Raw genomic sequence first — 16519 nt, 5'->3', positions numbered from 1 at the left:
GGGGAAGGAAGCTGGGGCCGCTCTAGCGTCCTCTCTGGGGGTCCCTCACAGCCCAGCCAGTAGAATTGGTGGAGCTGGGAGAGCCTTTGGTTGGACTTATTTCCACCCCTTTTTCAGAGACTGTAAGAAAATGTCTGTATCATCGGCTGCCAACTCTAGTTCATCTCTACTCAACTAATAGGACTTTAGAAGAAAGATGACAGGTCCAGGGTGCAAGGAATAAATAACAACGTTCAGTAAATAGTAGCAGCATCTGCTACCATTTATGGAGTGCTTCCTATGCCCTGGGTCCTGTGCCAGACACATACCTACTATCTCCTTGAACCCTCATGACCACCCTTTGGGGTATGGGTTTCCAAGTGATTGCCCAAAGTCATACAGGTCATAACAGCAGTAAGGATGGAGAACTAGCACTTGAGCCTGAACTCAAAGTCCTTGGAGGGAAAAGGGGAGCATTCTTGCCTGTTTCCAGTCAGGACCTCCCCCAGAATCCGGGTTCTCCCTGGTTAACAGGATGCTCAGCCCTCATTAAATATCCTCAGGACTAGCTGTAAATAAAGCTGGCTGGGGGCTTCCCTGGTGGCGCAGTGGTTGGGAGTCCGCCTGCCGATGCAGGGGACACGGGTTCGTGTCCCGGTCTGGGAGGATCCCACATGCCGCGGAGCAGCTGGGCCCGTGAGCCATGGCCGCTGAGCCTGCGCGTCCGGACCCTGTGCTCCGCAACGGGAGAGGCCACAACAGTGAGAGGCCCGTGTACCGCAAAAAAAAAAAAAAAAAAAAGCTGGCTGGTTCTGCCCCACCTAATGGCCACTGCTCTCCCCTTCGATGAGGGAAGAATCTGAAGAAGGAAGAATTAGTATCAGAAAGGTTTCCACTCAGCCTGGCCCAGCCTGGGGACTAAAGGTCCCAGTGCTTTCTCTCCCAAGTACTGATGAAAAGCCCTTTCCACCAGGGCTTTCTCTTTCCTCTTGGGTCCTCAGCTCCTCTACCGCCCAGCTCTTTTCTACAGTCAGCTCAGAAGATGTCAGGTCCACCTGGAGGGCTAGGCAGCCACTGGGGTGTCTCTTTACCCTCTGACCTGCCTCCCTCCCTTCCCTTTATCATCAGCAGCATACAGAGTAGGTCAGAGAGCTGTGGGAAGGGGGAGGGTAGCCATGGGGTCTCAGTTCCTCATCAGATTTTTTCTCGTTCTCAGATGAAGTGCGGTGGGGGCGGGGGGGAGGACTTCAAATAGGAGAGAGGCCTTTCTTCAGAAAGAGCAGCTTTGACTGTTTTTAAAGGCATTGTACTTCTTTAGCAGAGAAGAATCGTTTTAATAGCTATCGCATTAAAACCTGGGTCTCTTTAGCCAGGGAACTTTGGCCTCATGTCTGAGCCTAGGTTTAGCTCCTGAAGGGGCAGCAGGTAATCCCGAATGAGTCTGTAAATGGGCATCTTGCCAGGCATGAAGGACTGTTGGGGGAATTAACTGGGACCTGTCTAGTAGAGAGTGGGCAGCACCGGGCCTGGGCTTGAGAAACGGGCAACACTGGCTTTTTATAGACTCCCATTCTGTGCTGTTTATGTTTTTGTTTAAGAATTTTTCTAAAGGCAACGTAAATGTGGATGGGCGTTAGAGCTGCATATTGCATTCATGGGGGTTCATTATAACATTTCCTCTATTTTTTTGGTATTTTAAAATTTTTCCAAAATAAAGAGTTTGGTTTTTGTTTCGTTTCGTTTTGTTTTTTAAGCAGTTAAAAATACTGCTTCTCTTGACCCTACTTCAGAAAAGTCAGGAATCTGTTTGGTCTGTTTTAAGACTTGATTGTCAGGACAGTAGGTAGATGAAGAAAGAGCCAGTCTTTAGTCAATTCATAGAGACAGAAAGTAGAAAGGTCGTTATCAGGGGTTGGTGGAGGGAAACAGGGAGTTGTTTTAACGGGTATAGAGTTTCAGTTTTGCAAGATGAAAAGAGTTCTGGAGATTGGTTACACAACAGTGTGAATGTACTTAATGCTACTGAACAGTACAGTTAAAAACGGTTAAAATGGTACATTTTCCGTTATGTGCATTTTACTATAATTTCTTAAAATGCCATTTAAAAAGAGAGAGAGAGAGAAAAAAAAAAGCCAGTGTGTGAGTGTAACTCCTGGGGCTTGCTGGCTTACAGTGTCTGGCCACTGTGGCCTAGTCTTTGGTTAAGAGTTTGGGTCACTTGGTGGCCTCACGGTCATCAGTCCACTAACTAACTCTGTGACCTGCCATGTGTGGCTCAGGCTCTCTTTGCACCAGCCCCTGGGAGTGTGGGAGCAATCGGTCAGCTGGTGTGCAGAGCATCCTCAGAGGTGCTGTTTGGATGTTTCACCACTGCCACCAACACTAAGGGCTCCTGTGCATGTGGCTGGCCTCCCAGATTCAGGGTGAGTGCTCGGATAGGCTTAGGATTTTTTTTTTTAACCTTAGTATGTTGACAGTGCTCTCACTGTTCAAATTTGGGACAGTGTGAATATCGAAAAAGAAAAATGTAGATGAAACGGTAGATTTGTTAAAAATTCTTTTTCTCAACTCCAATGTAATAATTTATTCAGGAAAGGATCCTCCATGGATGCCAAACCATTGAGTTAAAGGCTGTTGGGAAACAGGATATTCACTTATTCTTGAGGTGTCACCTCACAGATGACTTACTAATTTCACAGGAGAATGGTACCTTTAAAATGGAGAGATCTGGTGTCAGCACCTTAACCAAGCGATCAGATGTTAGCATCGCTATTGCTGGGACAAACTGATGTTGTATAATTCCTGATGTGATCTGTTAAGAGGGACAAAACATCACCTCTGTAGTTTTCTTGCACAAACTGTTTGATCATGAGGAAACAATCAGGGAATCCAAAATATAGGACATTGTACAACTGGCCTGGATTCATCCAAAGAGTCCATGTCATGAAAAACAGAGAATGGGACCAAACAGATGTAACGACACCATGTGTAGCCTTTTGGATCTGGGTCAAAAAAACAAAGGTTATAAAAGGCATTTTGGGGACCCTTGGGGAAAGTCACATATGGATTGAATTCAAGTTAGAAAATGTTAACTACATTAATGCTGATGTTCTTGCAATTGCTAATAACATTATGATTAGGTAGGAAAATGACCTCAGGGATGGATGCTGAAATATCCAGGGGTGGCATGTCATGCCTGCAAGTTAATTAAAAAATGGTCCAGTAAAACCAATATTTATATACCACACACACACACACACACACACACACACACACACACACACACACACACACGGCAATTGTGTGGCTCTGTGTCAGCTGTTGGTGAATCTGGGGAAGGGTCATCTGGGTTCATTGTTCAGTTCTTTCTTCTTTCTTGTGGATTTGAAACCTTTCCAAATAAAAAGTACATCAAACAAGTTGAAGACAGTCTGTGGCTCTTGTCTGACTTGGAAAGACTCCGACTTCTGTCCCCCGCCCCTCCCGGGGGGACCTGCCTAAAGACTCCCAGGCATCTGTTGTCTGTGCCATTTGTCAATAAGTAGCAAGCAGCTGAGTGGCGGTGCTCGGTGGTGGCAGGCTGGGGACAAAGGGCTGCCCGGCTCACGGTCATGGGAGGAGGGGAGGAAACGTCTGCCGGGCACGTGCAACACCAGGAAACTCATAAAATCTTTGCTGGCTGTGAAATGTGTTGTTCGCTAAGAGCAGGGGCTGCGAGGTCACTCCTAGGTGTGGAGCTGAGTGCTTGCGTGAGCTTTTTCTCTGAGCCTCTGGGGCTCCGAACAGAATCTACCTGGGAGGATCTGTTGTGTGTCCAGCACAAAGCCTGGTGCCCGGCCCAGCATGGGAGCTCTGTCCATTTCTGTGTGCTGGGTACTTCTTACAGCAGTTTGCATCCTGCATAGCCATGCTTTCTCCGTGTGGGGCGGATTCCTAGAGAAGAAATGAACAGCCTGTGGAGTTTAGTGCTTTTAGGTCCAGGGTCAACTTGTCGAGGATTCAGACCCAGCTCTGCTCTGCTCTGCAGTGCGGTGGGTCCCCATGTAGCCTTCCCAGTGTGGGGAGCAGGTGAATCAGATTCCTCAGTAATCCATGGCCCCTTCCAGTTAAGGGTGATCCTTTTTGGGCCTGGTGGCTGTGGAAAAGGCAGAACTCTGAAAGGTTTGAAAAGCACTGAGGGCAGGGTGAAATTAATCTGACTGAGCACATCGGCCCGTCGGAATAGATTGCTGGCTGCCAGCAAGACGGCGGAAGGGTCTTGGTGCCACCGCTGGCACGATGCAATGGCGATGCTACATTTGATCGCTTGGTTAAGGTGCTGACTCCAGATCTCTGCATTTTAAAGGTACCAGATGCAAAGGTTTCTACCAGAGCCGTGACGTTCACCGTGCCACCCTCTGCTCTGGGAAGAAAAGAGCTCTAGCTATTGAGTGCCTGCGAACAACGTTGGCTCAGGTCAGCCCAAGGTTCAGGGAAACCTTGACAATTTTGCAAGAAAAATATTATTTTCTTTCTTTTTAATTTGCATAAGGAGTAAGTGAATTGTTGGAGAAAAAAATAGCAGATACAAATAATCAGAGAGCATCGGAGAACAATTCAAATGGCCTACAATTCAACTATCCAGAGAGAACCATTCATTCTCTCAACAAATAGGCATTGGGCATCTACTGTGTGCCGGGGACTGTGCTGGCACCTCGGGGCACACCTTCGAATACGTGGGACATGGTTCCTATCCTTCTGGGGCTCACTTGTTAATGACCTGTTAATGGTCAGGTGCTGGCCATTGATACTACTATTTGAGATTAAACAATCTGAGTGTGAGAAGTGCGTTGATGACACTCAGCGGCCTCTGAACTGAGCTCTGGAGGACACATGATAAGGGGGTGAGGGGATGAGCACGCCTGCTGGAGGAGGGGCCAGATTCCAAGTGTGGCTGGATCCAGTGCTTGGGGAGGGTGAGGGGCCCTGAGGCTGCGGAAGGCAGCAAGACCTGGTCGGCAGGGTTCCCCCTACCCAGGATTTCAGCGTTCAAGAGCCTCCTCCCCTTGGGGAAGGGGCAGCACTGTCCTCACCTTTTCCTGCCTGAGTTGCCCTGGTACATGGCAAGGGAATAAGGTGTGTGCTCCGCTGGCGGGGCCGTGGATGGGGCTCGGGAAGGAGATGAGTCTGGGTTGCTTTGCTGCAAGCCGCTTGGGGACCGGTCAGCATCGTCTCTGCTCCTCTGTGGCAAGCACTAGAGCTTCACGTCAGCATCTCTGCCCACCCAGTGGGCTGTTGCCTGGCTCCCTGAGAAGAAGGATGCAGGCTTCCCAGAGTCAGTGGGAAGACCCTCCACGGTCTTGCTGGCAGCCAGCAATGTATTCCGATGGGCAGACGTGCCCGGTCAGATTCATTTCTCAGTGACGTCTTCTGAGGCCTTAGTGAGGAATGTGTTGTATGTGCTGCAGGGCCGCCTGCCTGAAGTGGTGACTTCCTTATCTCTCAGCGAGCCTGAGCGTCTGCTGAGAACTGGGTCAGGGGGCGCTGGCAGTTGAGCACAGGTGTGTGGACGATTTGTTGGCTGTTCCCTTCATCGGCACAGATGTGTGCTCGGAGCTCAGCTTGGTCGTCCACTGCCTCTTCCGACACCTGCTCCCGCAGCTGTTCTGCACCCAGTGAAGTTAGGCTTGGAGGCCAAGGTGACCAGACTGAGGCCACCACCATCCGATGTGGGCATCGGGCAGCACGTGGGGACCATGGTCGGGGAAGGTTTCTAGGGGGCGGTGGCTTCAAGGTGAAGGACAGGGTGAGCTTGGCGGAGTGAAGAGGGAATGGAGAAGGGTGCTCATAGGCAAGGAGGGCACGGTGCCTGCAGAGAACTTCCGTGGCCGAGGCTACAGCCAGGTGTGCGTGGTTCCCCCTAGTGAGGGTGTGGTGGCTGCACGCCCCCTGCCTGCAAGAGCCCTCCACAGCAGAGGCTGCCACTAGGGCCTTCTACAACTGATGATTCTGTCAGGGGGACATTGCCGTGGAAATCCTCAGTTCCCTTGACCCTTGAGTGGGATAACCTCAGGCTTGTGTTTTTTTTGGTTTTTTTGTTTTTTAAAGTCTGCTGTTTATTGAGCCCTTACCATACACCAGCCCCTGGTTTTTTTTGGTTTTTTTGTTTTTTTTGTTTTTTTTTTTAAATTTTATTTATGGCTGTGTTGGGTCTTTGTTCCTGTGCGAGGGCTCTCTCCAGTTGCGGTGAGCAGGGGCCACTCTTCATCGCGGTGCGCGGGCCTCTCACTATCGTGGCCTCTCCTGTTGCGGGGCACAGGCTCCAGACGCGCAGGCTCAGTAATTGTGGCTCACGGGCCCAGTTGCTCCGCGGCATGTGGGACCTTCCCAGACCAGGGCTCGAACCCGTTTCCGCTGCATTGGCAGGCAGATTCTCAACCACTGCGCCACCAGGGAAGCCCAGGCTTGTGTTTTATTTCTGTTTGTTTCTATCTAGCTTCATGTGGATTTTTTTCCTGCAGATTATTTCCAGGACCTTCCAGTATGAGGTCACTGTTCCTTCAGTACTTCCCGAGCTGTGTGACATGTCTGTCTGCGGGGTTTCGCATCTTTTTGCCACTGTGCATTGATATGAATGTATTCCAGTTGTCTGTTCCTGCAAAACAAATCACCCCAAAACTAAGTGATTTAAAACAACAACGATGTGGGTCGTTTGGTTGGTTGCTGTGCTGGTATAACCTGGACTCCTTCATACAGTTGCTGGAGGAGCCGCTGGCCTGGAAGGTCCAGGGTGGCCTCATTCACGTGTGTGAGAGTCGGTGCTGGCTGGGCTGTTGCCTGGGCGTCTTGGTTCTCCCCCTTGTGGCCTCTTCACCTCCAATAGGCTAGACTTGCTTCCTTGCACAGAGGTCTGGGAATGGCACTCCAGGCGGGACAAAAGCAGAGATGCAAGGCCTCTTAAAGCCTTGCTTTGGAAGTCACATGACGCCACTTTTTTTTGTTTTCCAGTTTTATTGAGATACAGTTGGCAGACTGCATTAGTTTAAGGTGTACGGTGGTTTGATATATGCATATATTGTGAAATGATCACCACAATAAGTTAACATCCATAATCTCACATAGTTAGACTTTTTTTTCTTGCAGTGAGAACTTTTCAGATCTACTCTTTTAGGAACTTTCAAATATGCAATACGGTAAAGTATAGTCAGTATGCCCGACGTTGCATCCCCAGGACTAATTTATCGTATAACTGGACGTTTGTCCCTCTGACCATCTTCACATCCCCCACCCCCTCTGGCAACCACCAGTCTGCTCTCTGTATCTGAGTTTGTTTTTTTAAGATTCCACATGTAAGAGATATCATAACAGTATTTGTCTTTCTCTGACTCTCTCATTATTCACTTAACATAATGCCCTCAAGGTCCATCCATGTTGTCCCAAATGGCAGGATTTCCTTCTTTTTATGGCTGAATAATATCCCATTGTATGTAAATACCATATATTCTTTATCCATTCATCTGAAAGGGGACACTTAGGTTGTCTTGGCTGTTGTGAATAATGCTGCAGTGAACATAGGAGTGCAGAAACCTCTTCAAGATCAAGTGCCTTTTTGGCTTTTGTCCCTTTCCTGTCTTCTCCTACTTACAGATCTTTCCTAGGCTCACATCCCAAGCAAACTGTGTCTGGGGGAATCCAAACTAAGAACCCATTGACAGAGTTTAAACTCAGTATTAAAGATACTGGGGAGCCACTGAAGGACTTTTCCACGTCTGGAGAGACAGGGCCAGATTTGCAAGGTCACCGTGACAGTGGCCCCCTGACCAGTCCTGAGGCTGAATTAGTAAGGACCAGATGGGAGGGCCACCTTACTCCCCAGGCCCTTGCTGCTGTTGCTAACTGCTGTTGAGTACCTTCTGTGATCCTCATGCTGGTCTGAACATTTGGTGTGAGGTTTCCCATTGAATCTAACAAAAGCTTTAGGATGTATAAGTTCCATTTTACATGTGAGAGAACTGAGGCACAGAGAGGGTGAGACACCTTTCCATGACCACACAGCACAGCTGGAAGTGATGGCCTGGGGATTCAAGCCCAGGTGTGACAGATCTGGAATGTGTGCCTTTGGGCTTGCTCTTCTCCCTGCCAGCACCATCCAGGTACTTTAAGGTGGGCTTTTACAGCAAGTGTTGTAAAAGTCCCAGTAACCTCTACTTCTCCCTCAGGTAAGTTCGAGGATAGGGAAGACCACGTCCCCAAGCTGGAGCAGATAAACAGCACGAGGATCCTGAGCAGCCAGAACTTCTCCCTTACCAAGAAGGAGCTGTTGAGCACAGAGCTGCTGCTGCTGGAGGCCTTTGGCTGGAACCTCTGCCTGCCCACACCCGCCCACTTCCTCGACTACTACCTCCTGGCCTCCGTCAGCCAGAAGGACCACCACTGCCACAGCTGGCCCACCACCTGCCCCCGCAAGACCAAAGAGTGCCTCAAGGAGTACGCCCACTACTTCCTAGAGGTCACCCTGCAAGGTGGGGCTGATGTCAGGACCTGTCTGCCCTTCCCCCGCCACACGGGGGGCCGGGGTCAGGGGCCCTGAGAGGCCTGCCCCAGGGAGTCCTTGCTGATGCGGGCCCATCCACCCAAATCACCAGATCACTCCACTTGGCAGGGATCAGCAGAGAAGGAGCGACGATTCGACCATGTGTTAGCAGTAACGTGTAAAAGAGAAGTAGCAGCTTGTATGCAGGCAGCTGGTAGCCTGTCTATTTACTGATCACCTGTAGTTTTTTTATACACTAATCTGGAACACAATGCAAATCCACAAGTAGGTCACTCCGGAAGAGCTATCATCATACAAGTAGGGTGGGAGAGAGGATTATGTTTACATCTGCTTTAGCAATAAACTTTTACCCTGTTTGGGGACTTTTATTTAAAGTGTCTAAAGATCTCGGTATTAAGTACAACACTAGGTCAGAAATACTGTTGATAACAACCACCTGATAACCCACTGCAAACCAAATATCAATAATATCAATAACAACATCAACAATTGTGATATCAAGCATTAAATGAGCACTTACTATGTACCAGGCACCTTATTTTAGTGCTCTGCATGCATTGTCTCATTTAAACCTCACAACGACTTCACATGAAAATCATTTGTGCTATTCTCATTTTACGCATCAGTTTCCTTAGTTGATACTCAAGACGTGAAGTAACTTACCCAAGGCCATTGCTGGAATTTGAACCTGGGGAGTCTGACTCTGACTATGTCTGTAACCATACCACCCTGCCTAATTCATACTTTAACAGGCAAATGTTGAAATCATTGAAAGTCATAAACAGTTTAAGACAGCATAATAATGCGCTGATAACTGACTGTTCTTCATGAGAATTGTGGGAATTTCAACAGTTTGCCTTTGCACATAAGTAGTCCCAGCTTTGCCATGTTGCCATATATCAAAGTAGGACGTTAAGATTTCTCAGATCGTTTCCCAGTGTGTACATGTACCAAAACATCACACTGTACACGGTAAATATGCACAGGTTTTATTTGTCAATTATACGTCAGTAAAGCTGGGGTGTGGAGGGGAGGGGGGGAGAATTCCCCAGTAAACTTAAGTCAAGTTCCAGTTTTAGTTAAGAATATCAAACACTTACAGGAATTCATTCATTTGTTAGTTCTTTCAACAGATTGTTAGTGAGTGCCTACTGAGGGCCAGGCTTTGTTACTAAGTAGCCTTCAGTCATAACCTCAAAAAGAAGCCTTCGAAACAGTGTGTGGGTCACCCCTAACAGCCAAAGGAAGGAACAGGTGTTTGGCAGTTCTGCTTGTAGGCCATCAGCAAGCCCATTGCAGCCCCTGGAAGCCAGGGATGGTATTTTGAAAACTGCTGCTCTAGGCTGACATAAGAAACCCAGACTGAGAGAGCCAAGGTGTTTTAAGATTTAAGAATGGAAATTCATGCTGTTTTAATTTTTCATCGTGTGTGTGTGGGGGGGAGGGGAGCAGTGAGCAAACTTGGACCTAATCATTTGTCTGCTGGAGAGTACAAGGCAGGACTCCAGGACCAGGCTTTCTGATACTGACTCTTTTCTCTGTGATTCTCTTTCAGATCATATTTTCTACAAATTCCAGCCTTCTGTGGTGGCCGCAGCCTGCGTTGGGGCCTCTAGGATTTGCCTTCAGCTTTCTCCCTACTGGACCAGAGACCTGCAGAGGATCTCAAACTACTCCCTGGAACATCTCAGCACATGCATCGAAATCCTGCTGGTGTAAGTTCCTCTCCTGATTCTTTGTGTTTCAGAAATACCGAAGTTCCACTTGCTCATAAGACCCACTTCAGGCAATTTCCTGGAGGCTTACGGTGGGCTGGTGGCTCATGGAAAGTGGGCCGTGGTGACTCCTGACAGAATTGGGATATGGGGAGTTGGTCCTGCCTATTTTGAGTAGCTTTGGGTTTGCAGTTTTTAGGTCAAGAGTGCAGCAGCAGAAGAGGGCTCTGTGCACATCTTTCTGAGTGTCTTGGGCTCTTTGACCCAGTGTATCAGTCAGCCTTCTGGGTGATTATATTGAGACACTCTCATTATAAGCTGATTTTCTCAGACATGGCCACAAAACTGACTCTTAGCCAGCTAAGCCCAGAGTGGCTTCACGTAAGAGGCCACAGCCTCCTTGCAAGGGTCCTTGGGAATCTTGGGGAGGAAATGTTCAGTGTTTCAGAGAGGGTGCTTAAAGACATCATAGACAGAACACCCTGAAACTGATATCGGAAGCAAAAGAGCTGAGTATTGACTGCAGGGAGGAGGACAGACAGGACAGAAAGCCCTCGCCTGGCTGCACCTGGTCTCTCTTCTACCCAACGGCTGGTGGCATCTCCTGGATGCTGGCCCCACTGACCACGGGGCCAGCCCCCGAAGAGCCACCTCTCAGCCTCCTGGTGCAGCTGCTCCCTAACCCTTATTTTAGAATCTGTGCCTTTTAGAAGGTGCCCAAAGCTGGAGAACACGGTCTAGCCCGAGTGAGGATAGGGTGCCCCTGGATACTGAGCCACCAGCCCTGCCTCTTCCCCAAGGCTGTCCCTCTGGGGTAGCCCCCTGCTCAGACCTGCTGCAGCCTCCACTTGTTCCTTTCTTACCAAAGCCTCTAATTGATTTGTTTCCCCAAAAAGATTTACTAGGGGAAGCTTTTTTTTTTTTTTTTTTTTTTGAGATGGCAAAAAACCTGTTCCATCCGCCTTTTCAGATGGAGACACTTTGGTCCCTGGGGGCAACCTGCTTGAAATCTGCTGGCTTAGCCGTGGATGGAGCTGGCTGGAAGTGCCTTGAAGGCAGAGGTTGTGCTCACCTAAGCACCGGGAGCTCTGCCCTCTCAGGGCAGGCGCTGTGCCCAGTGTGGGGATGCAGTGATGAGCAAAAGCAGATGGGTGCTCTCTCTCGAACTCTGCACGAGGGACCAGGTAGTGACTGGATTATCTGCAGTGTTGACCGCCAAGGTGGGGCAGCGCAGAGGGGCTGCAGGGACAGCTAGGCTAGTCTTGAGGGATCAGAAGAGGGTTTTTTAGGAAGCAGATCCAAGCTGAGATCTGAGGCCTGAGTTTAGTCAGAGAACAGCTGCGGCAGTGCTTCAGGCAGTGAGCCCAGGCTGGGAGAGGCCCAGCAGTTACAGCACACGGGTCTCCTGACATCCCCCTCAGCAAGTCAGGTGTCTTATGCTGGAGCCTCTGACCTCCCAAGTCTCACCCAAGTCCTTTACTTTCAGAGCTTATGACAACATCCTCAAGGATGCCGTCGCGGTCAAGAGCCAGGCCCTGGCGATGGTGCCCGGCACACCCCCAGCTCCCACCCAGGTGCTGTTTCAGCCACCCGCCTACCCCGGCCTCGGCCAGCCGACAGCGATGGCCCTGGCCCAGTTCCAGACCCCCGTGCAGGACCTGTGCATGGCCTATCGGGACTCGCTGCAGGCCCACCACTCGGGGACCCTGCTCTCAGGGGGCAGCAGCTCATCCCTCCATGCCCTGTACCCCACCCTCCAGCCCCTGGACGTGTGTCCCATGCCGCTGCCCGCATCCCTCAGCATGCACATGGCCATTGCAGCTGAGCCCAGACACTGCCTCGCCGCCACCTACGGGAGCAGCTACTTCAGCGGGAGCCACGCGTTCCCTGCGGGCTGTTTCGACAGATAGGGCACCTTTAGCCACGCAGGGAGGCCTTGGAGATCTGGGCAGAGGAAGAGGATGCTGACGAAGGGAGCCCAGCCCAGTGAGGCGCCTGGGAGGCTGTCCCCGCAGAGCCTCAGGACCCTTGAACAGAGAGGGTGCATGCTCTTTTTAAATAAAACTGACCCGGGGCAAAACAGGCAGTGACATACCTCACCCAAGAGCATTGCTCTGGAAAACGTCTTCCACGTGTGGCTGGGATGCAAGGGGATGGCTCGGTGGCCGACCCCTGGAGACGGGCCCAGCGGGTCGAGAAAGACCTGGGGAGAGGCCAGGAGACTGGGGACTGGATGCAGACCAGCAGTTCACGAGCACGTCCAGGTTTTAGCATCAAAGACTCCTTTATTCTTTGCCGATGGCAGCTACACCACTGAAAAGGGGGCAGCCTGATGTGTCTCCAGACCCCCGCTAGATGCTATCTGGGGTGCTTTTCTTTCCCTGGCTCCATCCACAGGGGCCTGTGTGTGTGTTCATGCCCGAGCGTCTGTCTGCCTTCCCAGGCACAGTGGGCAGCTGTCTTGTTGCTTTGTTGTGGAACCTAAAACCCTCTTCAGCCTTTTAGATATTTCACATGCTGCTGCTTCCCGAAGTGACCTAGCTTTCTGTTCAGTAAGATGTCTTGTTTACATGCTGTATCAGGGATTTTGTGATACTTGAAAAGTCCTTAGGAGAAAAATGATGGTGATTGCCACACTGCCTGTCCCACGCGAGGGCTGTAGGTTTTTAACCTGGCTTGGGGCAGACCTGTGGTTTACCACAGAGCTCCCTTTGCAAAAGCGTATGGTTGGGGAGAACCACTTTCCAGGCTCTCGGTTCCGGAAGATTCCACGTCTTGGATGCTCTGCTCACCTGTAGAACTTCGATAACCACCCAGAGGACAAAGCTTGTTGAAAAGTAGACAAAGATTTAAACCCAGCAATGCTCACCTCCTTCCACCGCGTGCATCTCCTGCTTGAGTGTAAACCCAGCCTCAGCCTCAAGTTTGGCTCAGAGCAGAGGCTCATAATGTGGGATTGTATGCCTGATGCCAACTGGCTTTGGGGATTTGGGGGCGTGCAGGGTCTGTTACACGACTGACAGCCAGTGACAGGATGGATCAGAAGCCAGTATTTGGGTCTCTGCAGTGAGAGGGCTCTCAGGAAGACTCTTGGAAGCATGTGCAATATGTTTTTATTCTGACTCACGGCTTGTGCTCAGCGTGTTTTATTTTTTGGTTGGTTTAGGGTCAGAGGTCCCATTATTCACCCCCTTAGGACTGGGAGGTGCAGAGAACCACGAAAGCGGTTTTTGGTTGTTTTGTTTTTTTTGAGAAGAACCCATCTTAGTTTTCTTGACTTGGTTGCCAGTCCAGACTCTGCCAGGAGTTGGATCTGAAGGCGGTTTTCGGAGCAGATGGGAGCCTCGGCGTGGAAGCTGAGTAAAGAAGAGCCTGGACACGGGCGGCGCGGGGCCGCTTTGTCACACTAGCATAGGAAAGTGCACATTCATTTGTTGTTTTCTCTTTTTCTTTTGCCAACCTCCTTCTATTTATGTGCAACTGGTTTGGATTCCAAGTTATTGTGTTTGTCTTTTCTGGGGCTGGGCGCTTGGGAGGGTCCGTCCGTCTGTGTCGTCGTCTCCCCCCCAGTAGAACCTCACAGCCAGCCCAGCCCCTAAAAAAAAAGTGGTCCCGCAATAAACACATCACCTGCTCGTGGCCTCTCTGGGTTCTCTTCCTGGCCTTCTCTCAGCCAGCCCTCCCTCCCTCTCCCACATCAGCCTCCGGGGATGGGCACCCATACTGGTGCCAAGAGGTTGTGGGCTTGGGTGACAGCAAGACGGGCTCCTGCCCTCGGAGCTGGAGCTGGGCCTCCCTGGGACACGGGCTGGGCAGCAGGAGTGAGTGAGGCCCTGACATCCCAGCTCTGAATCGGGTGGGGCTCTCCGGAAAAACAGAACCCATTATGGAGGTAGTGAGAGTGATTTAGTTTAAGGAAATGGGCTAAACATCGCAAATACCTGGATTAGAGTCAGGGTTAAGGTTACACTTTCTCATACCCTCTGGGTTCAAAATCCATGTCTCCAAAGCCATCTATTCTGTCATCTGAATGCTCCTCTCTCTTAATCCCTTATATCAGTGAGTCTCAGCAGGGCTCATTTGTGCCCTCCAGGGGACTTTTGGCGATGTCTGGACATACTTTTGGTCGTCACAATTGGGAGAGGGACGTGGTTGGCATTCAGCGGGTAGAAGCCAGGGATGCTGTTCAACATCCTACAATGCACAGGACAGCCCCCACACTAAAGAATGGACTGGCCCCAAATGACCACCGTGCCATGGTTGAAAAACCTCAGCCCGCGAGGTCACCTTCCAAAGAGGTCTCTGTCATCCCCCAGGTCTCTTTCCTTTTACCCCTTTTGTTTTCATCATAGCTGTTAAATCCTCTGGTATGACCTTGTTAGTTTGTTGACTGGGTTTGATGGCTGTGCCTTAAACCACCTGCAGCCGATAGGATATATAGATACCTGGTGATCGTGGCGCTAATCACCCAGCTGACGTTCATTAAGCGTTTGCTGTTTATAAAGCACTCTGCTAAGGAATTTGCTCATATTATTCCCTATAATCATCCTACTAACCCTACAAGGCAGCTGTACCTTACAGATCAGAAAACAGGGCCACAGAGAAGTTCTCTGCCTAAAGACAGTGTGGTGAAGGAAGGAGGCACGATTCAAACCCAGGCAGCCTGGAGCCGCCCCAGCCGCCCTGAGATGCCTCAGTCGAGTTTTGAATGAGTGCAAGGCTCCAGCTGGCCATCCTGCTCACCTGGTGAAGAAGACATGACAGAATAATGGATGTGGGTTCGCAAGAGAGTGGCCAGGCATTTGTGCTGCTGATTGACGGGGTCAAGGGGCTTCTCAGAGTGTGCTCAGCAGCAGACAAAAGTACAGAAACATAGCTTTTGCACAGCTGCCACACAGGCTGACGTGATGTACGGCTCCATCTGCCTCTGCCCACAACAGGCTCTGACACGGGACGGGTTCCCCCAGCCCCAGCTGTGAAGGTGAAGATCCGGGACCAGGCTTGGGGCCTCCCCAGAGCATCCCCTGGGAGGGACCCCACCTCTGGGCTGCCTCTGGTGGTCCCTGGCACCAAGTTCCTGGGAAAGAATCTTACCAACCTCATTAACCTCATTCTCTGTTCCTCAGGGAAGCCATTTGTGACGAATTTCAGCAGAAAGGCCATAGCGTTTGGCACAGGCGTCTCAAATCCAAAGGCCCACCAGGACCAGGCAGGTAACATAGTGAGTGAATCAGCTGGATGACTGAGGCAGCGTGAGGTGATGGGGACTGATGAAGCCAGTGTGTCCCCTGGAGGGGGTGTGGCTTCTGTTCAGCTCTGGCTAATTACAGTCTTTCAGGGATGTAAGCCTTATGTTGCCACAACTTCAGATTTTCAGAGAAACTGGATATCTGCACTTGCTAGGAGATCTAATTTTTCGTGATTAAAAAAAAAATCTTTTTTTAATTGCAACGCAATAGAAGACCAATAAAACACACTGCAGGTTAAGGTGGTTCTTAGGCTGGAAGCTTGCAGCTTCTAGTGTACGGACAAGAACGTTAGCCCAGGAGTTGGAAGGTGCGAGTCTCTCTGCTCTTAGCTAGATGACCTTGAGAAAAGCTTCTTCTCCACTCTGAACTTGTCTTCTCGTTTGTAAGGTGAGTAAGCCGTCAGCCTGGGCTGCACTTCAGGTTTATGATAAGAAAGCATGGAATATGTGGCATCATTATTCAGCAGTGAGTTCTGTGACAAATATTGTAGATGAGTGGGCCTCTCCCTTTTGAGGGGGGGCCCAGATGAGCCCCAGAGCTTCACCTCCCCCCATCCCCGCTCTAGCTTTAAAGGAGGAAGAACTCAAGTGGTCAGCCATCTGCTGGCCCAGCTCGGACCAATGTTTCAGGCCCTGCCCTTACCAGAGCCACAGCAGGCAGTATATACTGGAGTCAGACCTTTTGCTACTCCCTAGCTGTGTGGACGAGGGCCAGTCAGTCCCCTGTTCTAGATCTCAGTTTTTTCATCTGCAAAATGGGAGGGTTGGGACTGGAGTGGTCTCCAAGGTCACACCTGGCTGGGGAGCACTTCAGAACAGTGATATCTCCCTGGTCTTCGTACCCAAAGTGTCCTGTTCCGCAGGTCTGCAGTGGGGCCTGGGCTATCCTTTTAATAGGACCCCCCAGGAGATGCACATGCACAGCCATGTTTTGCCACATCTCTCTGCTCTAGAAGCTCTGACCTAGTGTGTTCCCAGTCAACGCCAGTAGAACCTCCAAGAAGGGCCCTGTTTAGTGAGCACTTACTGTGTTCCACGCCCTGT

General features: G+C 50.3%; 1 protein-coding gene across 4 annotated transcripts in view; it reads left to right on the top strand.

Moving 5' to 3' along the window:
* The window catches only part of CCNJL (cyclin J like), a 58376-nt gene extending 44514 nt beyond the window's left edge, over positions 1-13862 (top strand). For all 4 annotated transcript variants that reach the window (XM_067033424.1, XM_067033426.1, XM_059062687.2 and 1 more), the window contains 3 exons: positions 8178-8480; positions 10068-10227; positions 11714-13862. In XM_067033424.1, coding sequence (XP_066889525.1) covers positions 8178-8480; positions 10068-10227; positions 11714-12137 — 887 coding nt within the window. In that variant the 3' untranslated portion in view covers positions 12138-13862. The remainder of the gene's footprint in view (positions 1-8177; positions 8481-10067; positions 10228-11713) is intronic.
* Positions 13863-16519: the final 2657 nt, after the last annotated feature.

The sequence above is a fragment of the Kogia breviceps genome, chromosome 4 (genome assembly GCF_026419965.1).
Source record: "Kogia breviceps isolate mKogBre1 chromosome 4, mKogBre1 haplotype 1, whole genome shotgun sequence".
NCBI classification, from domain to species: Eukaryota; Metazoa; Chordata; class Mammalia; order Artiodactyla; family Physeteridae; genus Kogia; species Kogia breviceps.
The sequence above is the reverse complement of the archived record's forward strand: the minus strand, read 5'-3'. Positions and strand labels throughout refer to the sequence as shown.